The 25,998-nt window shown below is 35.5% G+C and overlaps 1 protein-coding gene across 1 annotated transcript in view; it reads right to left on the bottom strand.

The window, feature by feature from the left end:
• DOCK3 (dedicator of cytokinesis 3) overlaps positions 1-25,998 on the bottom strand; it is a 4,843,230-nt gene that overhangs the window by 819,051 nt on the left and 3,998,181 nt on the right. Inside the window, exon 22 of the mRNA XM_044077993.1 lies at positions 878-959. Within this exon, the coding sequence (XP_043933928.1) occupies positions 878-959 (82 nt within the window). The remainder of the gene's footprint in view (positions 1-877; positions 960-25,998) is intronic.

Here is a 25,998-nt window from a genome sequence, read left to right on the forward strand (position 1 = left end):
AGAAGGTGCAATTTTCTATTAAAGATCAGCCAATATGCTCCCATTTTTCCTACTTATTGCATTTCTATCTCCCCAAGAGCATTATGATCAGGCAACACTTATATAATGCATGAAAATAAAAGAAAAGATGTTTCTTTCCAGTATTAATATATTCATATTTCAGATTACAAACACTGATAAAATGTTTAAAGGATAAAAGCCAAAAATGAAGGCGTACATTTCAAGTTATGAAACATCTTCATTCATCAGAGTGTAATACATGCCCATAGACTCAGAAAGAGCACAGCTGCAGTCTCTTCCTTTTTAGAAACTTAAGAACAACAAGGGGTATCTGTAAACTGGAGACACATTACAGTGACACTACTATCATCATCTAAATAGGTGTGTAAAATAAAATGTGGATGAGTTGACCATTTTATCAATTTAATTTTTTTCTAATTCATTGCTCTCTTTTCAAACTGAACTGAAAGATTAGAGACTACCAGTGTCTTCAGTGATACATTCTGAAATGTTAACTCCAATTAATTTTAAAAACTGCAGTCGTATCATTCCCAAGCCAGTAATGTAACCACATTATAGCACTATCTCTCACTGAGTTATTTTTCTCATTCTTATATTTGTACTAGAAAATCTTCTTTCAGTTAGTTATAAATGTCTGGCTTCTCTAAAGCCACCTTTTTGAAGTTTTACAAGTATTTCTAAGGTAACTTCAGAATTTATAAACTAAAGCACATGCAACATATATTCAGTCCAGTAGCTGGAAAAAGATGTTATAATTACTGATTTGTTGTCTACTTATATGAGTAAGAAATGACTCAGTTCATATTTCCATAAAGCCACAGTACTGTAATGCATTCTAAATGTGCAGTCTACATACCCTCATAGCTTCTTGGATATGATCTTGTCTTACAACCTCAGCAGAACGATCCATGTACCATTTCAAACATCGGATCAATTCCCTGCAAGACAAAGTGAAAACAGTTAGTAATTAAGCAGAAAGAAAAATATTAATGGTATCATACTCTAGATCTACTTTTATCAGCACCAAGCTTTCAGTATCAGTCCTTGCAGAGTACATAAGGATGCATTTCAGTTCATTTGCTTTTGTTGCTACCAGTTTCTGAAGATATAAATGGGAGTTTGTTTGCAAAGATGGCTGCATCCTGAATGTATAAGGTGAAAATCCCTCTTTGCAGTAATTTGTATGCATGGATACTTTTCTTTGTTAATTATAAGCCATCTGCACAAGTTTTTGGATTCAAAAAAAGGAACTTTTGACTTCATGGGGTGGACAGAAGATAATTCTAATAAAGAAAGAAAATGCAGGTCATTGGTTAAGCTGAATCAGCAGTTTATAAGCTGGACACAAAAGTGGCAGACTATGTGGGGACACGGTCCTTATGGGACATCAGACTTTGTGTTTTTGTTTGTTTTAGATTTCAGTCCTATGATATACTCTCCTGACTGAGGGTATGGCCACAAATCATCGGTGTCCCAAAGGACTGTGCATGAGGACCACTGTTATTTTCTTTAATCATACAAAAAACTCAAGGAACTGCAACCTATATGCTTCCATTCTACAAGCTGATAACATTAGCACAAATATATTCAGTAAGAGCAGATACATTTTGAACTTTCATTTTCAAATATCCTTCAGACCATCCAGTGCTCATTCAACTTATGCATTTTGTCTTAATACCATCAAGAGCTGCACTGTACTTTGCAGGTCATAACCACACTGAAGTCTCTACAGGAGGACCTACCTGTAATTAGTCTAGATGAAAATAACTGTAGCATGCCAGTCATTCGCATCGCATTGGCATACAGCTGACCTCCATTACTTACTTATTTTCAGAGTAGATATTAATGTTTCAAAGCATATCTGTCACTAGAACCAATATGGCTTATGTTCCAAGCACCATTTTATCAGATGCTTACTTATCTATAGCTAGAAATGCATTGCTCTCTAAAATAAACTGCCACATTACATGCTCATTATACTTAAGCCGTTTAATCTCCCATTATCAGATGGGATATACAGTCCAAAAGTTGTGGATGTGTCTTGGCTGTTGTTCTTCTCTAGTACCAGGACATGCAGTTTACCTCACAGACTTGACCCCATCTTATTTAACTTCTTTCTTTCTTTTCTTTTCTATCTTTCTTCTTTATTTCATACATTCCTTCTTTCTTCCCATAATGCTACTCAAATGTGTCCCTTGGATAAAAAAATGGTATGTTTTTGTTCTTAGAAATATATGGGCTATCATTTCTATCAAATCCTCATATCAAACACTTGCTCCACTCCTTTTTTAGACTTAACTAATATCAAGGTACTAGGTAATTCCTGATGCATTTGGCCCCACCATTTGCTTTTACCTACTGGAAGATTTTAGCCACCTGTGGCTCCCCTTTATTACCAACTTTCATGACCTCTTCATGTGCTTGTTTTAGATTTTGTTAATATGGCCACTGACTGGTTGCTGCTCTTTGCTCTTGAGCAATCTACCAGCACAAGCACACCTATATATGGTGTAGATATATCTTGCTCCGGACTACTGAGCTCACCTGTCATGTTTGGCTACATCACTGTTGGTAAACACTTCTGTACAATACAGCTATAAAAAACATTTTCTCCAGCCTAGAGATCTTTGAAATTTACAGAAGCCCTCATTACAGAGATGGTGTGTACTTTGGGCTGGTGTTGGAATTGATCTGCTCAATATGTTTTGTTATGGCCCTTCCTCAGAAATGTAACTGGTGCTTGAAGGCTCACAAAGCCTGTTAACCATCTTTTCCTTCTTAATCCCATTGTAAACACATACAGAAAACACTTTTGTTACTGACTCTTATTACCTCTAAACTTATAGATTTATAGGAGCTGAGTACTGGGCGCTGAGAGTTCAAGGACTTTATTCTTTAATGCTGCAGAGACAGTTTTAAAGATATCTGGCTTACAGGTAATGTTGTGTGCAAAATACTAAGTCACTATACTACCAGCCAAGGAACTTGTAACATGCAAATGTATAAAGAACCAACTCATCAACAAATGGTCAGTGCCAGCTTGTGCAAAGTGACTGAGTGACAATCTATCAGCTTGTTACCATTTTTTTTATACCTAGGTTGCCTACCAGTTCTGGCCTGTAACTAATTTTAATCAGGCCCATTTTGTTCATCTGCAAACTGGAGAGCAAAGCCATTGTGGGAGTTTAGGCCCACAGAAGAAGTTTATTGTATGATCCCACAAACAACACTGTTCTATTCCAGCCTCTATAAAGGTTTTGTACCAAGTGAATGGAGAACAGCTAGTCATTCCCCATCATAAGAGAGGAACTTCCACAGACAAAGGCAATTACAGACCCATACGTCTGCCCAGCCTCATATACAAAGCAATAGAAAGACTTATCATGGAATTACTCAATCAGGTAATAGGAAACCTCCAACCACTGGACCTGTCTCCATTTGGATTTGTCAAAGGCAGGTCATATGAACTAAACCTTGTGGATTATTTTTGAAAAAGTCACCTAATGGAAGAAAGCAAAACAGTGCACATTGCATACCTTGACTACACACAGGCATAGTAGAAAAGCTAAATAAACTGGGAATAAATCCTATTTCACCCAAAGGATTACCAAGTGGCTTACAGATAAAACACAGATAATCAAAATAGGGAAAGTTACTCACAGTCACCAGTGGAGCCCCCCCTTCCTGGATCTTGTGCAATATTATGAATAAGGATAACTGTTCAGGATGTCAGATCCTGGCCACAGCTTACTTAGCAACACTTAAAGTCCTCTTTCCAGAGGAAAAATCAGTCCAGTAATGGGTTTAAGCAGATCTTTATTCAATGATGGATGCATGTTCTTGTCTGATTCTAGACTGAAAATTGAGCAGCTTAAATAGTATCATTTCTGGGGAAGGTACCAGGTGTGCCTAGGTAATGGTCTAAACCTGGTGTCTCCAAGTTACTCTGTAGTTACAAAGTATAAAACCCTTTTACATTTTACCAGAATTAGGTATCTGTCATCAACAGTACATGAAAGGAACCAGCACCTTACCACACCTTTAATGGACTAAGTTTTCCTCTGGAAAAAGGACTTTATTTATTTTATTTTTGCTAAGTTAGCTGCGGCCAGGATCTGACATTATTTACAGTTATCCTTATTCCTAATCTTTTACTTGGTCCTGTAGATTGTTGAGCCTGCAGGTTGGGATACCACATCAATGTTTCAAAGATTTTTCTGTCTTTTTTCAGGGTTCTGTGCAGGGATCTCACCTGCTTGACATCTACTTTTCTTAAGCAAAAGCAAGTGCCAAAGGGCTCTGGCTGACTAAGATTGCAGATGACTGCAAGCTAGGAGCAGTAATTGAATTAAAAATGACTTCGCCATCCTGCAGGAATGTTTGTCTCAAATAAATAACTGATGCCAAAATCATGGACTGAGGCTAAATGCCAAAAATGCATTATTGTATCTCTTATCAAGCTACCACATTAACAATATGTCACTAAGAGTTGCCCCAGAACTTATGTGGGCAGTGATCAAATTTTTTACCAACATGTGTCTATTGTTGTAAGTAAGTAATTCTATACTGCACAACTTATAAACAAAGGGATTGTGTCTACATCAAGGGATGTTATTGTCCCCCTTTATTTAGCCCTCATTAAGCCAATGATTGTATATATTGCCTCCTTTGGCATGTATCTTTCCAGACACATGCAAAAACTGTAACACCCACTAAGATGCCTTACTACATTTCCTACATGGACCTAACTGATGCCCTGGCACTGTACTCAGTATCTTACAGACTGCTAAGAAGTGACCTGTGTCTGGTACAGAAGGCATCCTCTGACTCATTACTGATAGATTTAATGTACACCAGCAAGTTGAACTGCATCAGAAATACTCAGTCTAGGGATCTAAACTTCTTCTGCAACATCAACAGAATGGTTTGGAGGGACAGGTATGTCTCATAGGGTATACCATTGCTGAGGAACAGACTCTCCATCCGCATAAAACAAAGTTCATCCCTACCCATATGCAAGTGCAATTTAGATGTGTGGATAGGAAACAAAAAATTTACCTCAGGACTGCCAAGTGTACTGATAATGGACACAGGCGGCTCCTAAATGCTTCATCCCATGCATTGGTACTCTCAAATTATCTATGGTATGATCATAGTTATTCTCATTAGGGGTAATTTACCAAATGGGATAGGCTATTTCGAGCACAAAAAGGGAATCTGGCTAGACTTAAAACGGCCTGCAATGGCAGCTAGCCTAGTACATACTTATGAACCTATGAACTCATAAGTAAGAAACGTTTTTTCAGATATGCTTAGGTCCATCTCATTACAAAAAATGTGTGCTATGTTCCAACAATTTTAAGGGTGAACTTATACATACCTATTCCGCAGTCATATAGACATGAAAAGAGGAGAAATTCTCCCAGATTAACAAGTCACTGCTAGAACACTCTTAGAAACTGTGCCAGCAATGATTTCATACGTAAAATCATGATCATGGAGTTTAATTTCACTGACTTGTGCTCAGCAAGTTGGTTCCTCAACGAGTTGTAAATCAAAAAGTAGTAGAACGTGCAGAATGTAGACAGTGATGTAAATTCCATTACTCTAAAAAGGGGCTCAATGTAAGTTTTTATTAATTAGCTATTTAGACATGTCAGGCAGTTCCTTTTTATTTCCGAAACAGTCAGGGATGCCCTAGTAGACCACTTCATTATGTTATATTTATAATTTTACTGGAAAAATAGTAAGGATAAAATAAGGGAAAAACTGAATGGTGTGGTATCATTCCTTTATAAGCAGATGATTTATGTATTTTGCTTAAATTATAATAAAAAAGTGGATAATTTGTTAAATGTTTGAAAGAAAATAGTTAAAGGAGACAAAATCAAAACTGAACTCTTCTGAAAATAAGAATAAGAAACTATTCCTTGTGAATAGTGAAATTAAACTTTTGACATTAAGGTTTGGATGATGCAGAAGTAGGGAATGTACTGGGAAGAATAGATAAACTTAAGAGACAGAAAGATTGGCAAATTAGTAAAAATAATTTTAAAGGAAGGGTATGACTAGTATTTTTAAGACTAATATGGTGATTAAGGAGGCAGACACAAAGTGAAAGATATGGTTTGTGGTTAAAAGTAAGGAAAGGTGGAGGTGACTGAAAAGAAAATAATCAAAAAGAAGAAAACATTTTATGAGTAGGTGATTGGAACGAATATTTGCTTCTCAGAGCAAATTTGCAAAGTCAAGACTAATAATGTAGAAAGATGGGCAAATAAATAATTCAGTCTGTTATTTATTTTTGTAGAACAAAGTGTAAAAGTATAAATTTGGCCAGCAGGTAAAATACTCTGAAAAAAATGATAAAATAATACCTTCTACTTGGAAAGTGATATGGTTATAAATATAGCGAAAGTGAGAGTTTGAAAATAATATGAATTATAAACAAAAGAACTGCTAATATGAAAGACTGAACTGCACAGAGAATATAAGATGCTAAGTCACTTTTTTTGTTTGAATGATAATTTATACAATATTTTGCAGACTTAGACTAGAAAAATCTGAAAATAAAACTAGATCTGTTGCAGATGTCAACATGTATTACCAATAAGAATGAGGGGAAAGGGGTACTGGTGGTGAAAAAATTCAGCAGGTGCAAAAAGAAATGGTCAAAATAAAATTAGAATGTCAATGTTACAGGCACATTCTTTGCAGTAGTGACTAGTATAGCTGAGGAATTTCTTGAGAAAAATAACACAAGATGAATTCAAGATGGGTGAAGACAGGAGCCTTGACATTGGGTCTTCATGAAGAATTGCAAAAAGTTAGTGATATGTTTCAGCTGATACATGGGCAGTCCATATCTTACATAACATTCCAGATGCACAGCTTCTGGTGTTATTTTATGACACAGACCAATGGTTAATCAGTTAAATTCTTGGGTTAAATTTCTCATTATCGCTCAACTAAAGCTCATAAAAGATATGTGTTTATAATTGAAAGCATTAAAATGTGTACTGTATTGCAATGACTTAAAGAGTACTTTGATGTGATATAAAACCACTGTGTATTTTTAATGTTTTGAATTTATAGACAGGAGTTGAAGTATGAAAAATAAATTGTGGTTAAATAATGAGGAAATAATACATATCTTTGGCATGGTGCATTTGGATTTGAAGGGGGGTACATGTTTCCCAGTTAAGCATTTTATTATTACAAATTGGTAGGTTCCAAACTCTTTAGTTGCAAGCATGAGACATACACTGTAATTGCTGTTTACAATATACATAAAGCAGTCAAACGGCGATGAAAACAAAACTAAATGGACTTTGTCTTTACAGCTTACCCACAGATACAAGCACTGTGATTAACAGGAGGGAGAGGGAGATGATTAAAAACATGAGGTTATAAATAATGCAAAGAGTTTTCTGAAATGGATGATACATATACTGACATGTATAATGAAGATAAAGTGAAACTGGTGATTTTAGACGTGGTGGAAGAGGACGTATTTATAGACAAAGAAGAAGAAATAATAACAGAGGAGGTAGAAAGCATGGTAGAGTATTGTCAGTGTGGAGTTAGGAGTATTGCGAAGAATACTAAAGAAAGAAAATGTGATGCGATTTTAAAACCTAAATCATCATTTAACGTAATGCCAGAGATGAACACAATCAGAGTATGAAGCTACAGCATGAATATTTAGGGCTCTCAACTGAATTTAGAAGAAAGTAAAGAGAACAAAACAGCCACTAGGTTGGTAGCAAAACAATAAAATAGAAAATGGGATAAAAGCCTGAAAAACTGAGAAATGAGAGCGCAAACTCTACAAATGAATGAGGACTGTCTCTGCTCTTTGAATATAAATAGTATTATTAGCAAAGTAATACTGCAAGAGGTTTTATGATTGATACTTCAGGTTATGATTTTTTAAGTAGGATACCAAATTAATTGAATATAATGATACTTGCCTGAATCTTTTTATTCTACCATAACAGATTAAGTGATTATAAGGACATTTGCTAGAATCTTAATATTTAGACTTATTTGTAAAATCTTTTGACCATGGCAGAGTAAGTTACTTATAAGGTGGTAGCAGTATCCTTTTAAAACTATCCTATTAAAATATTACTGGCATATGAGCCAAGCAAGGGAAGAGTGCTTAAATTAGACATAATTTATAACAACAGCATAATGAGAGTTGTTAATACATATTTCCCTAATGTGTTAGGGAGAAAGCACAAATGCAGTAATTAACTAAACCTCTTGTTATGACAAGGAGTTTATTCTTGTTGTAACAAATAAACCAAGCTGATAACTTCATAGATATACGCAATAAAAATGCCCTCAAAACATTAGTAATTTTTCAGATTCCCCACTTCACCAACCCAAAACTTTACAAAACAATTTCCCTTAATAGCAACAGTGCTTGTAGGTTCTACCATATTTATTAAATGAATACAGTAATTCACCTTCCCTTTCTTTCAGAAGTCATAATTTTCATATATTTTCCTAAATTCTTAATCTACTTTAGACAATACAAAATCTGGACAACTTCAAATTCGTTTTTACCCACTAATGAATGTACTCACAAATCATTTCATTATTACTAATATTCAATATAAGACACTTGAAACTTGAGTAACGCTACCCAATCCTAAATACATGCACCCAAAGTCATCCCTATTATATTTCTCATCTAATATACAACTAGTTGTCATTTCTACTTCTCGTCTAACATAAAACTATTGTTATTTCTTCCACTTATTTAACATCAGACACACTAAGGCCCTTCTCTCCAATGTACCCTATATCAGCCAACATATAAATGTTACCTCCAATACTGCCCTTGAACAATATAAGCTGTAACTCACTTTTTCACCTCCTCAAACTGTCCTCCCTTTATTTTCCCCTTCACTCAATACCATACTCTGATCTACCTTTTCACTACTAATCTGTCTTTTACTAATACCATATTTTAAAGGCATGAATGGCGACACTATTTTTCTCCAGCAATCAGCCAGTTACTTTTATTGCTTTTCATTCCATAACATTAAACATATAAACCTCTCATTCTTTCCTTATTAATTCCACATAGTTTATACAGACATCCAGCTCCACTTTTTTCATATCCCTTCTCAACCACAAGAATCTTCCTTAACTCCCATTAACACCATAACAAGATAAACACAGACATGCACTTTCATCAGGGAAATATCCATTTTCCTTACCAGCACCACATTACAATCAATAAAGCACTCTAAGTACAACTGATACTCATAGCATTTTATCTCAGATTCCTTACATCAGGACAGACTAACATTTACCATACGGTCAGACCACTCGATCTGCATTATTTGCACTTTCTTCTAGAGGTATCACAATCACTTACCACTTCTCACCAGCACTACTAAAATATACCTTGTCCTCAAGATTTTTAATAATATAACCCATACTATATCCAACTGCCATTTTTATTTTCACAGATATATTTAGCAATGTTTTACAGCTATAAATGCATCATATTAGTATTACCATGCATGCACAATCATGTAAAATAATTTCAATATGCAAATAAGTCTAACTATTATTTAATATCCAAGGCCACACTATTCACTTGACATATCTGCTCTTACTCCTCACTTTTATTTAGCATCAATATGGCAGCATTACTTACTAAAAGCTATTACAAATATATAAACAGTTATTGTGCATATAATTACAATGCAGAGAAAAAGAAAAATTGAAATGTCACTGTTTTCACAGTAATATTTTCTCCATTTGCTGAGTATTTTTGAATAATCTTTCTTAGTTGTTCAGTCATAAAAAACTTCAAGCCTAATCTAGGTGCAATATACAGATTAATTAAACTTATACAAAGAGCCCCTCTTCTTAAAACCACTAGTTAACTTCATTATGTCTTAAAACAAATATAATGGTTAGATTCAGTATGTGCAATTAATTTTCTAGTTTTATATTCATTCTGAAGCATCAACATAACATTTTTATATACAGTGATTTCCTTACTTTTAAGAACATTAATAATGTATCATAGTTCACGAACCTTACAAATTCTAAAGAAGCAGCAATATATTCTTCAACCTTTTCAGGTACTACCAAATCAAAAGACTCACTAGATATTAATTTTCTAGCTGAAGGCTGTCAATTTCAGTCAAATATGAGCTTCGCTGAGTAACAGAAGCAGTATTCTGACTCAAGTCATTGAAGATGCTTAGCAGATTCACTTACCCTACAGTCCCAAACTCAAAAGGAAGAGAAAACAAGTTAACACACTTTCAAACTTTACAGGGATCTCCAAACCTTTAGATTAAAATAACACAATGTTAATTTTCTTATTTACATTGTCACTAATAGTCAAGTATTCAATGGATAGTTATCCTGACTCCTAGCCTTTATAAATCCATATATCCATGTTTCACTTCTTAATAGTTCACAAGGCTCCCTTCAACCTATCCAATCATCTTGCACTCACCTATGGACAGTGGTATGTTCTTAACACCATTGGATGTTAACTCTCATTGTCTTCTGTCTATACTTATATATCCAAAACGGATAACTCCACAGTCTTTTTTCCTTCAGTTCCACATGCATTTCAATCAGGTGTACAGGGCATTTCTTAATTTGGTAAACAACCTTCATTGTCTCATCAAAAGACATAATTCTGACATTCCAGTACACTTTTATCACTGGGAATTAACATTTAAACTTCAGTTTTCTCTTTCTATATTCCTGAATTGTATGCATAAATCATATTCCATGTTGCAATGTCAAATCTTAATAATTATGCTGTACAATCACTGGCTGACTGGCGACATCCAATCAATGTTCTGTAAACAGAGTTTGAGGAAAAGGAAGGCTGTAATAAAATGTTAAAAAACATGGTAAAATGGGCAGGACTGAGGCACATTGAGAGTTCTTTGCAGGATTTTAGTTATCCATTGATTATAACTGGTTTGGGATTGTTCTGCTGACAATTTCTAAGGGCAAATGACGTCGGTTTCACAGTTCATTTAATCCTGTGAAGAACTATCATATTATATGAAAACCGAGCGCAGAAAATGTTGAAAACATAGAGGCTGGTTGTTCATGAAGCATGGACATTAGGGGTTAAGGAAGGTGAAAACAGTAGATAATTAGGAAGCCAAATTACATTTGTAAATGAGGAGAGGTTTCAATACTGGTCAAGGCTGAAAAAATATTAATAAAGTTGAATGTGGAATTAAGAAATACAGTTAATGGTACCATTTAATGTAATAAAAACAGAGATGGTAGCCATGTTGATAGTGGTACAAGAAAGGCAAAAATCAATGAAAATATAATGTGTGAAAGATGTTATACATGCATAACTATTAGGTAGATAGGAGGGAAAGTTGTATGTGCTGTAAATAATAAGGAAGCAAAAGAAAAAAATATACTAAACCGTTTTTAAGTAAAACGGGATAGATAGGGCAGAATGGTCAAAGGGATGTCAGTGATGGTAAATGAGGATATATGTACTCAGCTGTGCATGCATAATAAATGTTTTATACATTAAAACAGATGTTAAAAGTATGAAAGGAGGACAAAAATTGTAAGAAGAGTAGCATCTGATGTGGCTCTTTTCATATTAGATAAGTAGAAGCTGACTGGCTCTGTTAAATATTTAATGAATTATATGTAAAGTATTTTGTACAGCATTTGTCCGTGCTGCCTGTTGTCATGGAACTGAAATAAATCATCACTGATCATGTCCCATTCATCAAAGGCTGATGGTGATCAAGTGTACATACAGCCAAGGAACACTTTATGTACTGGAATTTGCCAGAATGGAGTAAAGGAAACATCTGGTGTTTCATAGCGTCGCATGTCTCCTGTTCCTTGTTTTTGTACAGTCTCAGAGTTGTTAGCAAGGTGTGCAGGTGCATGAGTGAATGGGTGGGGGGGCTCCTGACTCTTACAAAAATAATTATTGCGGTGCTTCATGTGTTTCAGGTGATGCATATGACCTCACATTTAGAGAAGATTTTATTGTGCGCTTTTGTTTTGTGGTTTGTTTAGTTACACTTTTGATGTGTACACATGTGTGTGTCTAGTCAGTTTGTAAGGGCCTGCAGTTTATAGGGAATTGATATTGAGTCCCAGGGTAAGGTATCCTAATACCGTTTTAATGCAATGACGGTAGGAAAGAGGGTGGGAAAATGAAATGAAGCACTGAAACTATATTTATAAGAAAACTAAATGACAGAATTTACAAAACTGGAGGCTGATTTAATTTATGACCTTGGTCTACAAATTATTGCCTGATATTTCCATCATCAGCTTTTTTCTTGGCCCCATGGATTCCCACTGCTCCTGTAGATTTTCAACCTCATTACCCTCAACCAATCCAAACATTTCAGAAATAATTTAAATGCCAAGAAATCACATCTTCCATACAAGTGTTTAGTACCTATTATGCCTTCCATCAAAATGACAACTGTGGTAGTGTATCTATATTTGTCAAAGATCATATCACCTCTAAACACATTCCGAGACACCCATAAAATTAACTTATTGAGCTCCAAATTACACTTAACAAAATCAAGTAGCATTTTATAGCCTGTTACAGGACCACTTCCATGTCCCCAGAAGTCCACGTCAGGTTCCTAAACATCATGGATGACCTCCATATCAATAAGGGTGCCATCATTCTGGGGGACTTTACTGATTAAGTGAATGGAGTACATAGGATATGCTCAGAGTTTTTTGAAATAACAAATAAAAATTCAGTGGATGAAACTGTTATTAGTCCAACTAAAGTAAAAAATATTTTTGGCCTGATACTTACAAATGTAATGTTATCATGCACGGTTGACTAAATTTGCAGATGACTGCAAATTAGAAGCAGTCACAGAATCCCACACTGACAGTAATGTTCTGCAGGAAGGGCTGACACAGACAAATAACTTGTGTTAGAGCCATGCAGTAAAACTAAATGCCAAGAAATAAATAACTGTATCCTTTAGGAAGTCATTCACCCCTCGTAACTATGATATTGACAACACACCCCTAAGAATCAACCCAACGGTCAGGGACCTGAGGACACACACAGACAGTATTCAAGCCTTTAACCATCATGTATGTACAGTGGTGAGGAAATCATTCTATGTTTTGCAACTTATTAACAAAGTTATATTATCTAGGTCAAAGAAGCTTATTGTTCCACTGTATTCAGCATTCATGAAACATATCATTGAGTACAATGCCCCCTTTGGTATGTACCTAATGAGGTACATCCAACAATTGGAACATCCACACAGGTTTCTTAATAAAATAATACACAGCATAACATGTCCTTTGCAGACTGCTTCAAAGCCCCATCCCTATATTTTGTCTCCTACAGGCTGGTGATGGGAGATCTATGCCTGGCATACAGGGCATGTCAGACCTCACCTTGATAGACCTCCTGCATGTCCACAAAATAAACAGCATCAGAATTACCCATTCTAAAGACTTAAACCTTGCCTGCAATATAGATACAACCTGCTGGAGAGACAGGTATTTATCCCTAAAACTACCCCTTCTCTGGAACAGGCTACCCATCCATATGAAGCAGACTTCCTTCTTAACCTGATTCAAGTGAAACTTGGACAACTGGATAGGGAATGGGAAAGTCATTTCTGGTTTGGCACCCATGTCTCTAATGTTCACAGGCAGCCTGCAAATGTTTCATTTTCCAAGCCCCTGCTTACAGGTATTAAGGGTTGTAGAACTTGTAAGAAATTTGGGATGCATGGCTAGTCTTAAAAAAGCACTTGTGGTCAATAGCCTAGTACACACTGTGGACCTATGAACCTTAATTTGGCTAAGGTATTTGACACTATCTCCCATGACAGCATAATTAATAAACTAAATGCAGTACAAGTAGATTCTTATGTGGTAAGACGGATAGCAAATTTACTAAAATTCAGAGACTGGAAGGTGGTGGTTGCAGGGTCAGTGTCAGAGAACATAAAGGTGGCCAGTGGTGTCATACAGGACTCAGTGGTTGCACTTCTTTTGTTTGTTACTTACTTCTATGACCTACAGACTAAAAAAAACAAGGCTTATAGCTAACTAAGTTTGAGGTGACTGCAAACTAGGAGTCACCGTCAAATCCCCCTGACACAGAAGCTGTACAGCAAGAACTTATGGATTATAAATGTCTGGTGAATTAAAAAGAGGCTTAAATTAAAAGCTAAGAAAATGCAGCCTTATGTCATTTGGCAGACACACTATCCCCTCACCACCACCACCAAAGCATATACCATTGACAAAACCCCACTTCAGGATGAAAAGCTAGTTACAGACCTGGGATCCTCACCAGGTATATCAAACAATTAGAGAGACACCAAAGGTTCCTAACAAAAGGATCATAGGCTTAAAACCTCTAAGCTGCCAGAGAAGCTTAGAATCAATGTCTCTTTTCTGTGTCTTTTATGCTCCCCATATGAGATCTATGTCTTGCCTTCTGAGTGATCTGGGACCCAGTAGTCCAGGATCTTTGGCACCATCATAAATCAAACAGTCCCACAAACACCAGAATAAGAAATATAAATTTGCTTTAGCAGATCAATACACAAGGTAGAGAGACAGATTCTTTACTCGGGGCAGCCCTCATCTCTGGAATAAACTCCTCCTGCAGATAAAGCAGTATATTACAATATATTCCTTCAAGTGGGACCTGGATATTTAGATGGGTGCTCATAAATTTGCCCCATGTAAAACTGGCATAGCGTTCCTCGAGAAGGAAGGTACAGTCTAGGGTGGGAACTGGAAAGGCATAATGGTTGCAAGACTCAATAGCCATGAATGTCTGTAAGATTCCTATGAAATAATGGCAAAATTCATTTGTGGGGGCAGTTCCCAGGAGACCAAAGATCGCAGGCTAAAACAGATATGCTTGACTGCTAACAAGTCGATTCAGATGTGTAAGGAGGGGTTGGTTAAGGGTTATGCATGGAGAGAAGATACAGCAAAAGGCTTTGGCAGTGTAGAGTTGGAAGATGTTTTGAAAGCTTTCTTTGATTATAGAATTCAGGGGGGTTTAGTGGTGCTCTATATAACTGCTTGGGGCCTGAATTGTTAAGGAGCATGGTTAATGGGTATGTAGGTTAGACATTAAGAAAGAGGTGTACTCTTAAACTCATGTTATTTACCATCCAAACAGTTTCTGTAGTAAGGAGGATTCAGAAAGAAACAGATCTTTAAGGGAAGAGAATGTCAGCTGTGGCAGTTAAGGTACTCACTTATAAGGATTATATTTTTGCGGCAAGGTAAAAATGATGATTTATAAAGAATACAGGAGAAAGTATACTACTGTTATTAATTTGGTCAACCAGATACAAAATTTAGTATGGTAACTAACTATATAGCATAGGGAAGATGGAGAGATAAGCAAAAAAAAGAGATATACCAGAGGAAGAGGAGGAGTTAGGTGTAGCATCTACTTTAAACTATGTACAGAGGCATAACTGGAATATGACATTAGTGCAGGGAGAAGCTATGTAAAGCTGAATCTGAAATGTCACTGACCTAAAAGGAGCAGGGTGAATGAGTTATGAACAATGTTCTTCTTTAAGTACTTTTGAATTATTTGTTTTTATTTTTCCATCTATGTTAAAGACTTGGCTAAATAGTTTATTTTTAGACTCCTCTAGGGTAATGGGTTAAATCAAGTAATGAGACAGATATTTACCAGGAGCTATGACAGTCATGCACTTTCCTGAGCATAATTATAGAGTAATTTTCTAAGAAGTAATCCCTTAGGCATTGAAACAGGTAAAAGCCCAGAATCAAAGTTAAAATAGTAAAGCTAAGATTTCAAAGTACTATTTTTTCATACTCTGTCCTTACTGTCTGTAAAGCATCATCTCCCTTCCAGCCAATCTTTTTTTTAGTTCGTCACCAGGGCAAAGGTTGACTAGGAGGAACCATCATGCAGACAGCCATCAGTTCTCTCTCCAGCCTTAAATGCACTCATCTGTCAAAGTGCCAGGACAATGCAGGCAATAGGCATCTGCAGAAGACGTTATCTTACTTCCACAAGGGGCATTCCATCCAAGCAGCTCCAACACTCCCCTTGTAGCATGAGTGGTGGTTACCCCACTATCCATCAGGGAGAGCACACCACACAGTTTGACCCTGACTGCAACCCCCCCCCCCCCAGAAGAGGTGAACAGGACACATCCCTTCACTCCTTTTCCTTTGCTGCCTTTCTCTTTCATTGCTGGAAATACTACTCAAAACATAGTTGCCTGGGTTACAGTCAGGATTCCATCCCTGTGCTGTAGAGCTAGGCTATTATCAAAGTATTATTAATGCAATAGATGGCATTACTTTTGATGTGTTACACTCAAGTAGCCATATTTATTACATAGTTTTACAGATAAGGAGATATGATTTGCACATATATTTACTGGGTCAGGAGTTTAAATAATCAGGAAAAATAAGTCAGAAACTGCATGAAAAAAATAGAACTATGCTACTTTGCTCCTTGGTATAGATTGATGAAGCTTAGACCCTTACTCAGGTGACCCATGACTGATTATTAAGCCAGATGCTGAAGGAGCTGGTCAGGCAGGGTAGAAAAGGATTAAGCACAACCATAAAAAAGAAAATAAACCATATAAAATAAAATAAACAACCGGCTACTGTTCCACAGAAAAAAATAATTTATTGTCTCTACTGCCTCGGCCACAAGGCCTTCAAAGAGTGACAAACATCATAAAACATATACATGTATATAAAACCAGTTATTATACAATTAACCAATTAAACAATTAAATCAAATATTTCCAATTGACTTCACATTTCAAACCTGCACTTTAACTTTAAAATAAAAACAGACTCTTTATAAAGAAGTTGATCTTTCAATAAAAAACTTTCTCCTGCTATAAAACAAATGTTTTCAAGAACAGTACCTTGCAATAACATAAAATCACTATTATACATTTCTTTAAAATGCGAAGCCACAAGCTTATCCAAATTTTGGTTTTTAATATCCCTAATGTGCTTAAGCTCATCGGTCATTTTTAGAGGGAGGGTATATTCCAGCCTGCTGTTATGCTGACTTCTACTATGGACTGGGTAGCACACATAATACATGGCAAAGACTCTGCATTTGGCTGTATAAAGTTATTGCTATTTAGTAGCCTTCCAGTGTGCATGTGCACATTTACATTTACATGAAGGGCAAGACCCTTAGGCAAGCAAGAATGCATGTCAACTGGGAACTTAGTCCATTACAAGAAAGAACCCTTATGACTGCCTGGATGGTGGTCTCCTGCAGCTGGCTTTAAAGGGCTGATAGTTGTCTGGAAGCAAGGGAAAAAAATTACACCGCAAAATAAATAAATAAATAAATACTAGAACTGTGCCAAGGAAAAAGACCATATTAGCAAACTAATCTTAAATGATTTAGGTGATCCACATATGACCCATATACTGGCTTGTTTTCCTGCAACAGCTGAATACAAGGGACAGCTACATGTAAAAAATATCTGAAAATAGAACAAGTATGAAGACTGAAGGCGGACGGATTCCGGAGATCCAGTACTGCTTCTTGATGGAATACAGTTTATCTAGGTAAGTGTGGACTTGTTGCAATTTCTGAAGCCAGAGAGACCTTGGCTTTACATTCACTGTTTGGATTTCCAACTCAAAATAAATGCTGAATTGGAGAATTATTATTTTTTCTCTTATCCAATCTAAGCCATGGAGGCAAAGTGGTAAAGATTTTGGAGATGTAGTCTCAATTGACTTGGTTTCTGGTTCTGTTATCAGCTGGGGTGCCTACTGTGCAAGTTCTGCCTGTGCATGTGTCTATGTATGCTTTCTCAAGGTACTTTGTGTTCTTCGTATATCCTAAAGGCAGACTATGCTAACTGTCACTCTTCCAAATTGACTGTCTGAGGGTGTCCCATGTGGCAGGCTGGTCAGTTTCTCTGCCTTTTGAGTTTCTGAGTGCTAGGGTATTACCTAGCTTCCTTGCAGTTCTGAACTGGATTAATCAGGCAATCTGAAATGCAATAAATGAAAAGTAAGTTTTATTTAAATCATGTGATAAAGAGTATATGGATGGATTCTGGCCAAACTGAAAGGAGCCTCACTGAACTACTGGTGCACAAATATGAAATCCTAACTATGAATCAGTTGACCCAAGACTGGTCAGCAGTCTGCAACTGCAGGAGAAATCAGGGATGGATGGGAATGAGCAGTCACTCTCACCTTGCCCATCCCAGAAGAAGGGCAGCTAGACCTACTGCTCTACTAGTTCCTGGGGGTCTATATTATATGATCGAATGTTTGAAAAAACTGGCAGGAAGAGTCCCAAGGAACACCAAACACAAAAATGTTGAATAAAAGTAAACTTTAATGCTGAATAAAACCAATAAATCCAATTAAATCAATGTATAAATCCAATAAAATCGATGTGAGCGCTTTCGTTAAAACAATGTTAACTTCATCAGACAAGAGTCAATATGCACAGCCAATGTTTAAATATATTTTAAAACCTGCACTCAGTAGGAGCATTTTCCAGCTTCATACAACACAAATTGAAAGCAGGAGCCTTCAAACACCGACAGAAACAAACGGACAAGATCAAGGACTAAATAGAAGCATTTTTCAGCTTCATACAGTGCAAACTGAAAGCAGGAGCTTTCAAACGTCAACAGGACCGAATGGCAGGACTGAGGATCAACCAAAACTATTCCCCAGCTCCAGGACTGGTTGCAGGCAGGAATATCTTTCCAAAATAACACTACAGAGTGAAATGTTCCTTCTTTAGAAGGTAAGCTTACTGACTTTGATTCTAAGCTTTCACGTTGTAAAAAGCTTCAATTAAAGAATGCCTACCTGAGGGAATGCACAGGATTAAAAGTGGTTCCCAAAAGTTTGAGGGTATGGCATTTCCACACAGGGCTACAACATGACTCAGCCCTGTACAGTGACTTAATTAAACTGTTTGATAGATGTGGTTTAGAACTATTAGACCTTTTGATAAAGTATAACAACAATGAACTAGCGTTATTGTTTGATGAAGTTGCTACACTTGACAGAAATATTCATGATGACAAAGAATATGACAGTATGAAATTTGAGCACTATAGAATTTTTACAAGTATTGATCAACACATTGCAAAATTAAAGGTTGGAAATTTGTCTAAATTGGATAGGGATGTCAGTGATTACGCGAACAGTACTGCCTATCCAAAACCTCCTGGCTCTTATAGGAAATCTAAGAGTCCACCAGAGGCGGGTAGAAACCCACCTCCTCTCCCTCTTGATTCAATGAACAACAATGAACTGGGGTTCGAAAGGTCTGATGAAGTAGTTTTAAACTACGAGAGTGAATAACCCAACTAAGGAGGAGGGAGAGAATAAGAAACAAAAGCTATTATAACAACAAGCAACAGCCTCAGGTGGGGTTTCACCCCTTGGGGTTTCAAGGAGCCAGACTGAAAAACAAGAACTGGAGGACTTAGATTTGCCCTCAGTTAATGATACCAGTACTGAACTTTCAGTTAATGGACTTTTAGAATTGAACGATCATTCAGAGCAGTCTACTAATGTATGTACAGTTGTCTATAACAACCAGAAAGACTTTGCAGTGTATAATTATTCTGAGCTAATTACTGATGAAGCCACGGCTGACCTCCTCTCAAAGGGAATGACTTTTGTACCTTGTAAAAAGTTCAATGTTGTAAACACATTAATAGATTTAAAAATGTATTTAAGGAAATTGAATTTGTGTTTAATGCAGGACACCATTTTGCAGACTTACACTAACACCAGTAGCATTTTTAGAATTAGTTCCACCTTTAACCCCTCTCTACATCCTAAACTGGCAATATATGAGAAATTATGTGAACTTGACCTATACAATTTAGATTCTTTAAATAAGAACAAACATAGGCAAGCACATAATTTTGTCAACATGACTCCGAATGAACGCGACAGGTTGTTAACTCTACAAGAACATGATGTAAGAGTAATGAAACCTGACAAGGGGGGAGTGACGTGGTAATCATGGATGCTTCTGTGTACACAGCAAAAATGTTATCTATTCCGGACACAGCGAATTACATAGAGGTATCCCTAAATGAATGGACCACTGCCTATAAGAAAATCTATGGTCAATTAACTGAAATACTCCGTGAGAGAAGGATAGATCATTCCCTATACAATTACCTGAACATTATTAGCCCAAGGGTCACAGTGTTTTTTGGAATCCCTAAGACCCACAAAAGTCTATTAGATCCACCTATGAGACCCTTAGTGTATGGTAGGGATTCCATCACCACGGTTTGGGACCAATATTTAGACCACGAGCTCAAGAAAATATTACAAAAAGAATATCAGACATGCAAAGATTCCTGGTCCTTTTTAGAGCAGGTCAATAGAGTTGAGTACAATGAGAGCGACTTATTGGTCACAATAGATGCCAAGGATTTGTATACTGTCACTCCACACAGCATCGGCCTCGACTGGGTTGGCGATTTATTATTAGAACATAAAGTAAACCAGGAGAAGATTAATTTAATTTTAGAACTACTTGAACTACTTTTAAAAAATAATTACTTCTCTTTCAATGACAGATACTTTTTGCAGACAACTGGAGTGGCCATGGAATCAGCTTGTGGAGGGGCATTTGCTAATATGGTCATGGCACACTGGGAGAGAACTTTGTTTTTAAATCTCAATTTTATTCTAGTGTTAAGTTGCATTTCAGATTTCAGGATGACATAAGTTTAATTTGGAAGGGGCCCTCTTCTGAGCTTGATGAGTTTTTACAGTACCTCAATGCTACAACCACATTTTTGCTGTTTACTTGGGTAATTGACGTTACCCATATGAACTACTTGGACATACAATTGTTCAAAGATGCACTTGCTGGAAGGTATGCTACAAGGATTCACAGAAAAGAAACCTACTCTAATTCTTTTCTGCATTACACCAGTTCCCACCCCAACCACCAGAAGAGGTCAATGGTAAAAAGGCAACTTGTCCGAGCCGCCCATATGATCTCTGGGGAAGAGGATTTTACAGTTGAGTGTAGCAACTTGAAATCTATGTTTGAAAGGAGGGCCTATCCGGCAGAACTGGTCAACGAGCTCATTGATGACGTCACACAGAAAAGAAAGATAGGCCATTTCAAGCCTATAGTTGGTGTCCATACCCTTGACAACAATCCACCTGCTATAGGGAGGAATAGAACAGAGGAAAATATAAAGCCCTTCCTTAGATCTTTAACAGTCACCTTTAATTCTGATTCTTACAACTTGAAGTTAATTTTTAGTAAAAACTGAGATATTTTAATGGAAGATAGAGACATCATAACTAACTTGGGAGATAAACCATTAATACCATACAGAAATGGTCTGAATTTAAATGACCTCCTTAGAAAGAGAAACAACAGCACAATATCAAGCTAGTGCAGCATGTATAAGTGTGAGTCCTGTAAATGGTGTCACAAGGTTAAAACTGGCAATACGTTTTCTATTAACAACATGGTCTTTAAAGTAAAAGGGAGATACAATTGCTCTTCCAAAGCAGTTGTTTATATGGTGACTTGTGACCAGTGCTCAGCATTTTTTGTAGGTAAAACGGAGAGAGAAAATTCAAGGCAAGGATCTATGAACATGACTATGCCATCAAGAAAAATAACATGAATAATGCACTGGCTAGGCACATTCACGACAACAATAGCCACAGCTTCAGTTTTATGGCTATTGACCATGTTACTATTGGTGACAAGTTACCCTGGGGACTCCAGTTGGAGTTAAAAGAATTGAGATGGCAGATCCTTTGGCATGCAGACAAATGGCCTGGCATTAATGACAGGACAGCAGGTACCCCTGTCTTAAAACTAAAAGCCTTCGAAAGGAAGAAAATAGTACAAACTTAGCCATCCTGCACAAGCACCTTATGAGAAAAAGTTTAATGTTTTTACATAAATTGTAAATAGTACCAACTTAGCCATCCTGCACAAGCACCTTATGAGAAAAAGTTTAATGTTTTTACATAAATTGTAAATAGTACCAACTTAGCCATCCTGCACAAGCACCTTATGAGAAAAAGTTTAATGTTTTTACATAAATTGTAAATAGTACCAACTTAGCCATCCTGCGCAAGCACCTTATGAGAAAAAGTTTAATGTTTTTACATAAATTGTAAATAGTACAAACTTAGCCATCCTGCACAAGCACCTTATGAGAAAAAGTTTAATGTTTTTACATAAATTGTAAATAGTACCAACTTAGCCATCCTCTTAAGCACCTTATGAGAAAAAGTTTAATGTTTTTACATAAATTGTAAATAGTACAAACGTAGCCATCCTGCACAAGCACCTTATGAGAAAAAGTTTAATGTTTTTACATAAATTGTAAATAGTACAAACGTAGCCATCCTGCACAAGCACCTTATGAGAAAAAGTTTAATGTTTTTACATAAATTGTAAATAGTACAAACGTAGCCATCCTGCACAAGCACCTTATGAGAAAAAGTTTAATGTTTTTACATAAATTGTAAATAGTACCAACTTAGCCATCCTGCACAAGCACCTTATGAGAAAAAGTTTAATGTTTTTACATAAATTGTAAATAGTACAAACTTAGCCATCCTGCACAAGCACCTTATGAGAAAAAGTTTAATGTTTTTAACTAAATTGTACATATTTTTAAAGTTTGACTATTATGATACTGACATCAACTTGTTAATAGTTCAACTTGGTTTGCTAATTCAGTTTTTTACAAACATTCAACTTTTAGAATTATTTTTAGTGTATATACATATTTTTAAAGTGAAGTGTTGTTATAACAGTTAGCAAAGGGTTAACTACATCTACTAATTTTACTCATGGTTCAGCTGGTTTTCTGTGTCCAATCAGAATGTGTTAGAAGGTTTTAAAATATAGTTAAACATCGGCTGTGCACATTGACTCTTGTCTGATGAAGTTAACATTGTTTTAACAAAAGCGCTCATATCGATTTTACTGGATTTATACATCGATTTTATTGGATTAATTGGATTTATTCAGCATTAAAGTTTGCTTTTATTCAACATTTTTGTGTTTGGTGTTCCTTGGGACCCTTCCTGCCAGTTTTTTTATTTATTTGGTTTGTTTCTTGCCTTTGACATTTTCCTCAGTTGATCGAATGTTTAATTAATCGAATAACTAAATGTCGATCACTAAATATCAAAGACCCAAAACCGCAAACGGCAATTTCCACTCAGGGAAACAAGTCATTTGGCCATTACGAGAAATTTGCCCTTTCTTAAATATGGAGCTTTTCTCTGTGGGCCTCTGCCAAAAAGGAGTCTCTAAACTCAGTCAGACCATCATGCCCCCATGTATGCAAACCTCATCATGAGTTATTGGGAACATAATTATTTGTTTCAATCAGATTTCCGTAAACATCTTGTAATGTATACTAGATATTTAGATGATATTTTTATCATCTGGGACCATGAAAAAGATATGTTAAAATTTTTTTTGGAATATATAAATACTACAGTAAAACTTCTAAGATTTACACGTCATGTTCATGATGAAAAAATCAATTATTTGGATGTAGATATAATATATAACAAAGAAACAAATATCTTAAAAACACAAATACATAGAAAACCCACCTTTTCTAATGCATATTTGCATTTTAATAGCTGGCACCCTGACCATCAGAAAAAAGCTATTATCAAAGGGCAGATGGTCAGGGCAGCCAGAATGGTAAGTGAAGAGCAGGATTTTATAGAAGAACTAAAATATATTATGCAACTATTTATGAATAGAGGATATCCAGAACAGTTTTGTGTTAGAATATACAATGAAGTAAAAAATAAGAGACAAAATGGAATCTATACTGCAATATTAAAAACTGGTTCTTTGAATAAAACAACATTGGATAGTAAAAGAATGTTAGAGAAAGACTACTATAATAATGTTCCATTGTATATTATTAATTATAATGATTGTTTTAAAGAGATAGAGAGCATAATAAGAAAAAATTGGGATTTCTTTGTGAATGAAAAAACTTGGAGACAACTTTTTCAAGGTCCAATAAAATTTGTATATAAAAAGAGTCCATCTTTCAAAAATATATTAGAAAACAAAGGAAAAATTGATAAGTATAGTAACAGAAGTAAAGGCAACTTTAAATGTGGAACATGTACCACATGTAGTCACATATATTGTTCAGGTACAGAAATAATGATCAATGACTGTAAAATTAGGATACATGGGCATTATAATTGTTTAACAACAAATGTAGTGTATATGGCTTTGTGTCAACAATGTAAAGCCTTCTATGTAGGGAAAACAAAAAGACAATTTAGAGAGCGGATCAAAGAACACCTTTTGGATATACAACACCATAAGAGTACTAATGCTTTAGCGAGACATATTATTGAAAATAATGACCACAAATTTAAATTTATGGTCATTAATCAAATTAAATATGACCCACAGGGAAAGACAACCATGTACCATTTGGATATGGAGGAATTGAAATGGCAAATATGTCTGAATTCATGTATCCCACCAGGTATAAATGAATATCTGACTATTATGCCATTATTGAAATTGAATAGAGTTTATGGGAAATAGATGATGTGTCATAAAAATAACAAAATATACATACACATCAATTATATTTATGTATCATATATAAGCTTTGATTAAAGTTAAATTATTAATTATATTAATTGTTGAATTTAGTGGGTTAAATGAATGGATTACATATAATTATATATTATATATAACACAATAAAATCAAATGAAGTAATACTTGTCAGCAGTGTTAAAAATACATGTTGGTTAATTTTATATGCATTTATGGTATTATGCATATTATATTATATTACATCATATTATAATAGACCTCTAGTATATTGTTGCAATTCCATATAATACAAAATAAAGTTAGATGAGGTAGTATATACATATATATATATTTTAATTTTAAACATATACATCATATACATTATATAAGATAAATGTGTTTTAACATATGTAAAGTATAATGTAGGGTTTAATTTTATAATTTTATGAATCGTTATAATTGATTATATGTACATTTATATAAGTTGTTTTTAGTAAAAATGGTTTAAAATATAAATATTTTTTCACATCAGAATGCATATATATACATTTGATTTAAGTTTATTACAATATTGTAGTTACAATAGTTTTCAATAGATATGAAATGTTCTTGAATGAGACATTTTCCTTTTAAGAATTCATTATTGAAAATCAATGACATCAATTAAGTAATTATTCAATATAAAATATTGTATAAAAACCTTGTGTTGAAGTAGTAGTATGTATTCTGAAGAAGTTCGTATGGACGAAACCTAGGTCAATAAAGAAGTTTTGGAGAAGGAACGTGTGGTGGCTTTCCGTTGGGTTGGTTCCAGTGTTACAAGTATATATTTTTCCAACAATTTTGGGTTTGCTTTTCATCTCCTTATCGGCATCGACTACATCTTGCTCTTTAACAACAGGTTTGCTGTATATCTTGGTTACTAGTTTCCATGGCGAGTGAGAGTGGTTCGGTGGATGTCGGGAGCATGTTACAGCAAATATGTGAAACCTTAAAAGAACATTCGGTTCTTATACAAAAAATACTCACTAAGGAAGCGGTGGAATTAATGCATTCAGGGGAAAGTTTGGGTTTACCCCTTACACAACCTACGCCACCCAGTGCATCAACGCACGGTAAATCCGATACATGCGGTAAAGAAAGAACTGTTAGAGATATAACCTGTTGGAAAACTACTGCATTTAGTTTTCAAAGTGGTAGCACTTCACAGCGATCACCAGTAGAAGTGATACCCGAACCACAACCAATGCAAGAAATGTTAAGAACATTTAAGAAAAAACTATTTAAATTGAAACGGACACAACTAGAGAACTGTTATCTGACACGCAATATAGAATTGGGAATCATTCCCAAA

This window comes from Protopterus annectens, chromosome 7.part0, assembly GCF_019279795.1.
Source record: "Protopterus annectens isolate FY-2018-M chromosome 7.part0, PAN1.0, whole genome shotgun sequence".
Classification (NCBI taxonomy): Eukaryota; Metazoa; Chordata; order Ceratodontiformes; family Protopteridae; genus Protopterus; species Protopterus annectens.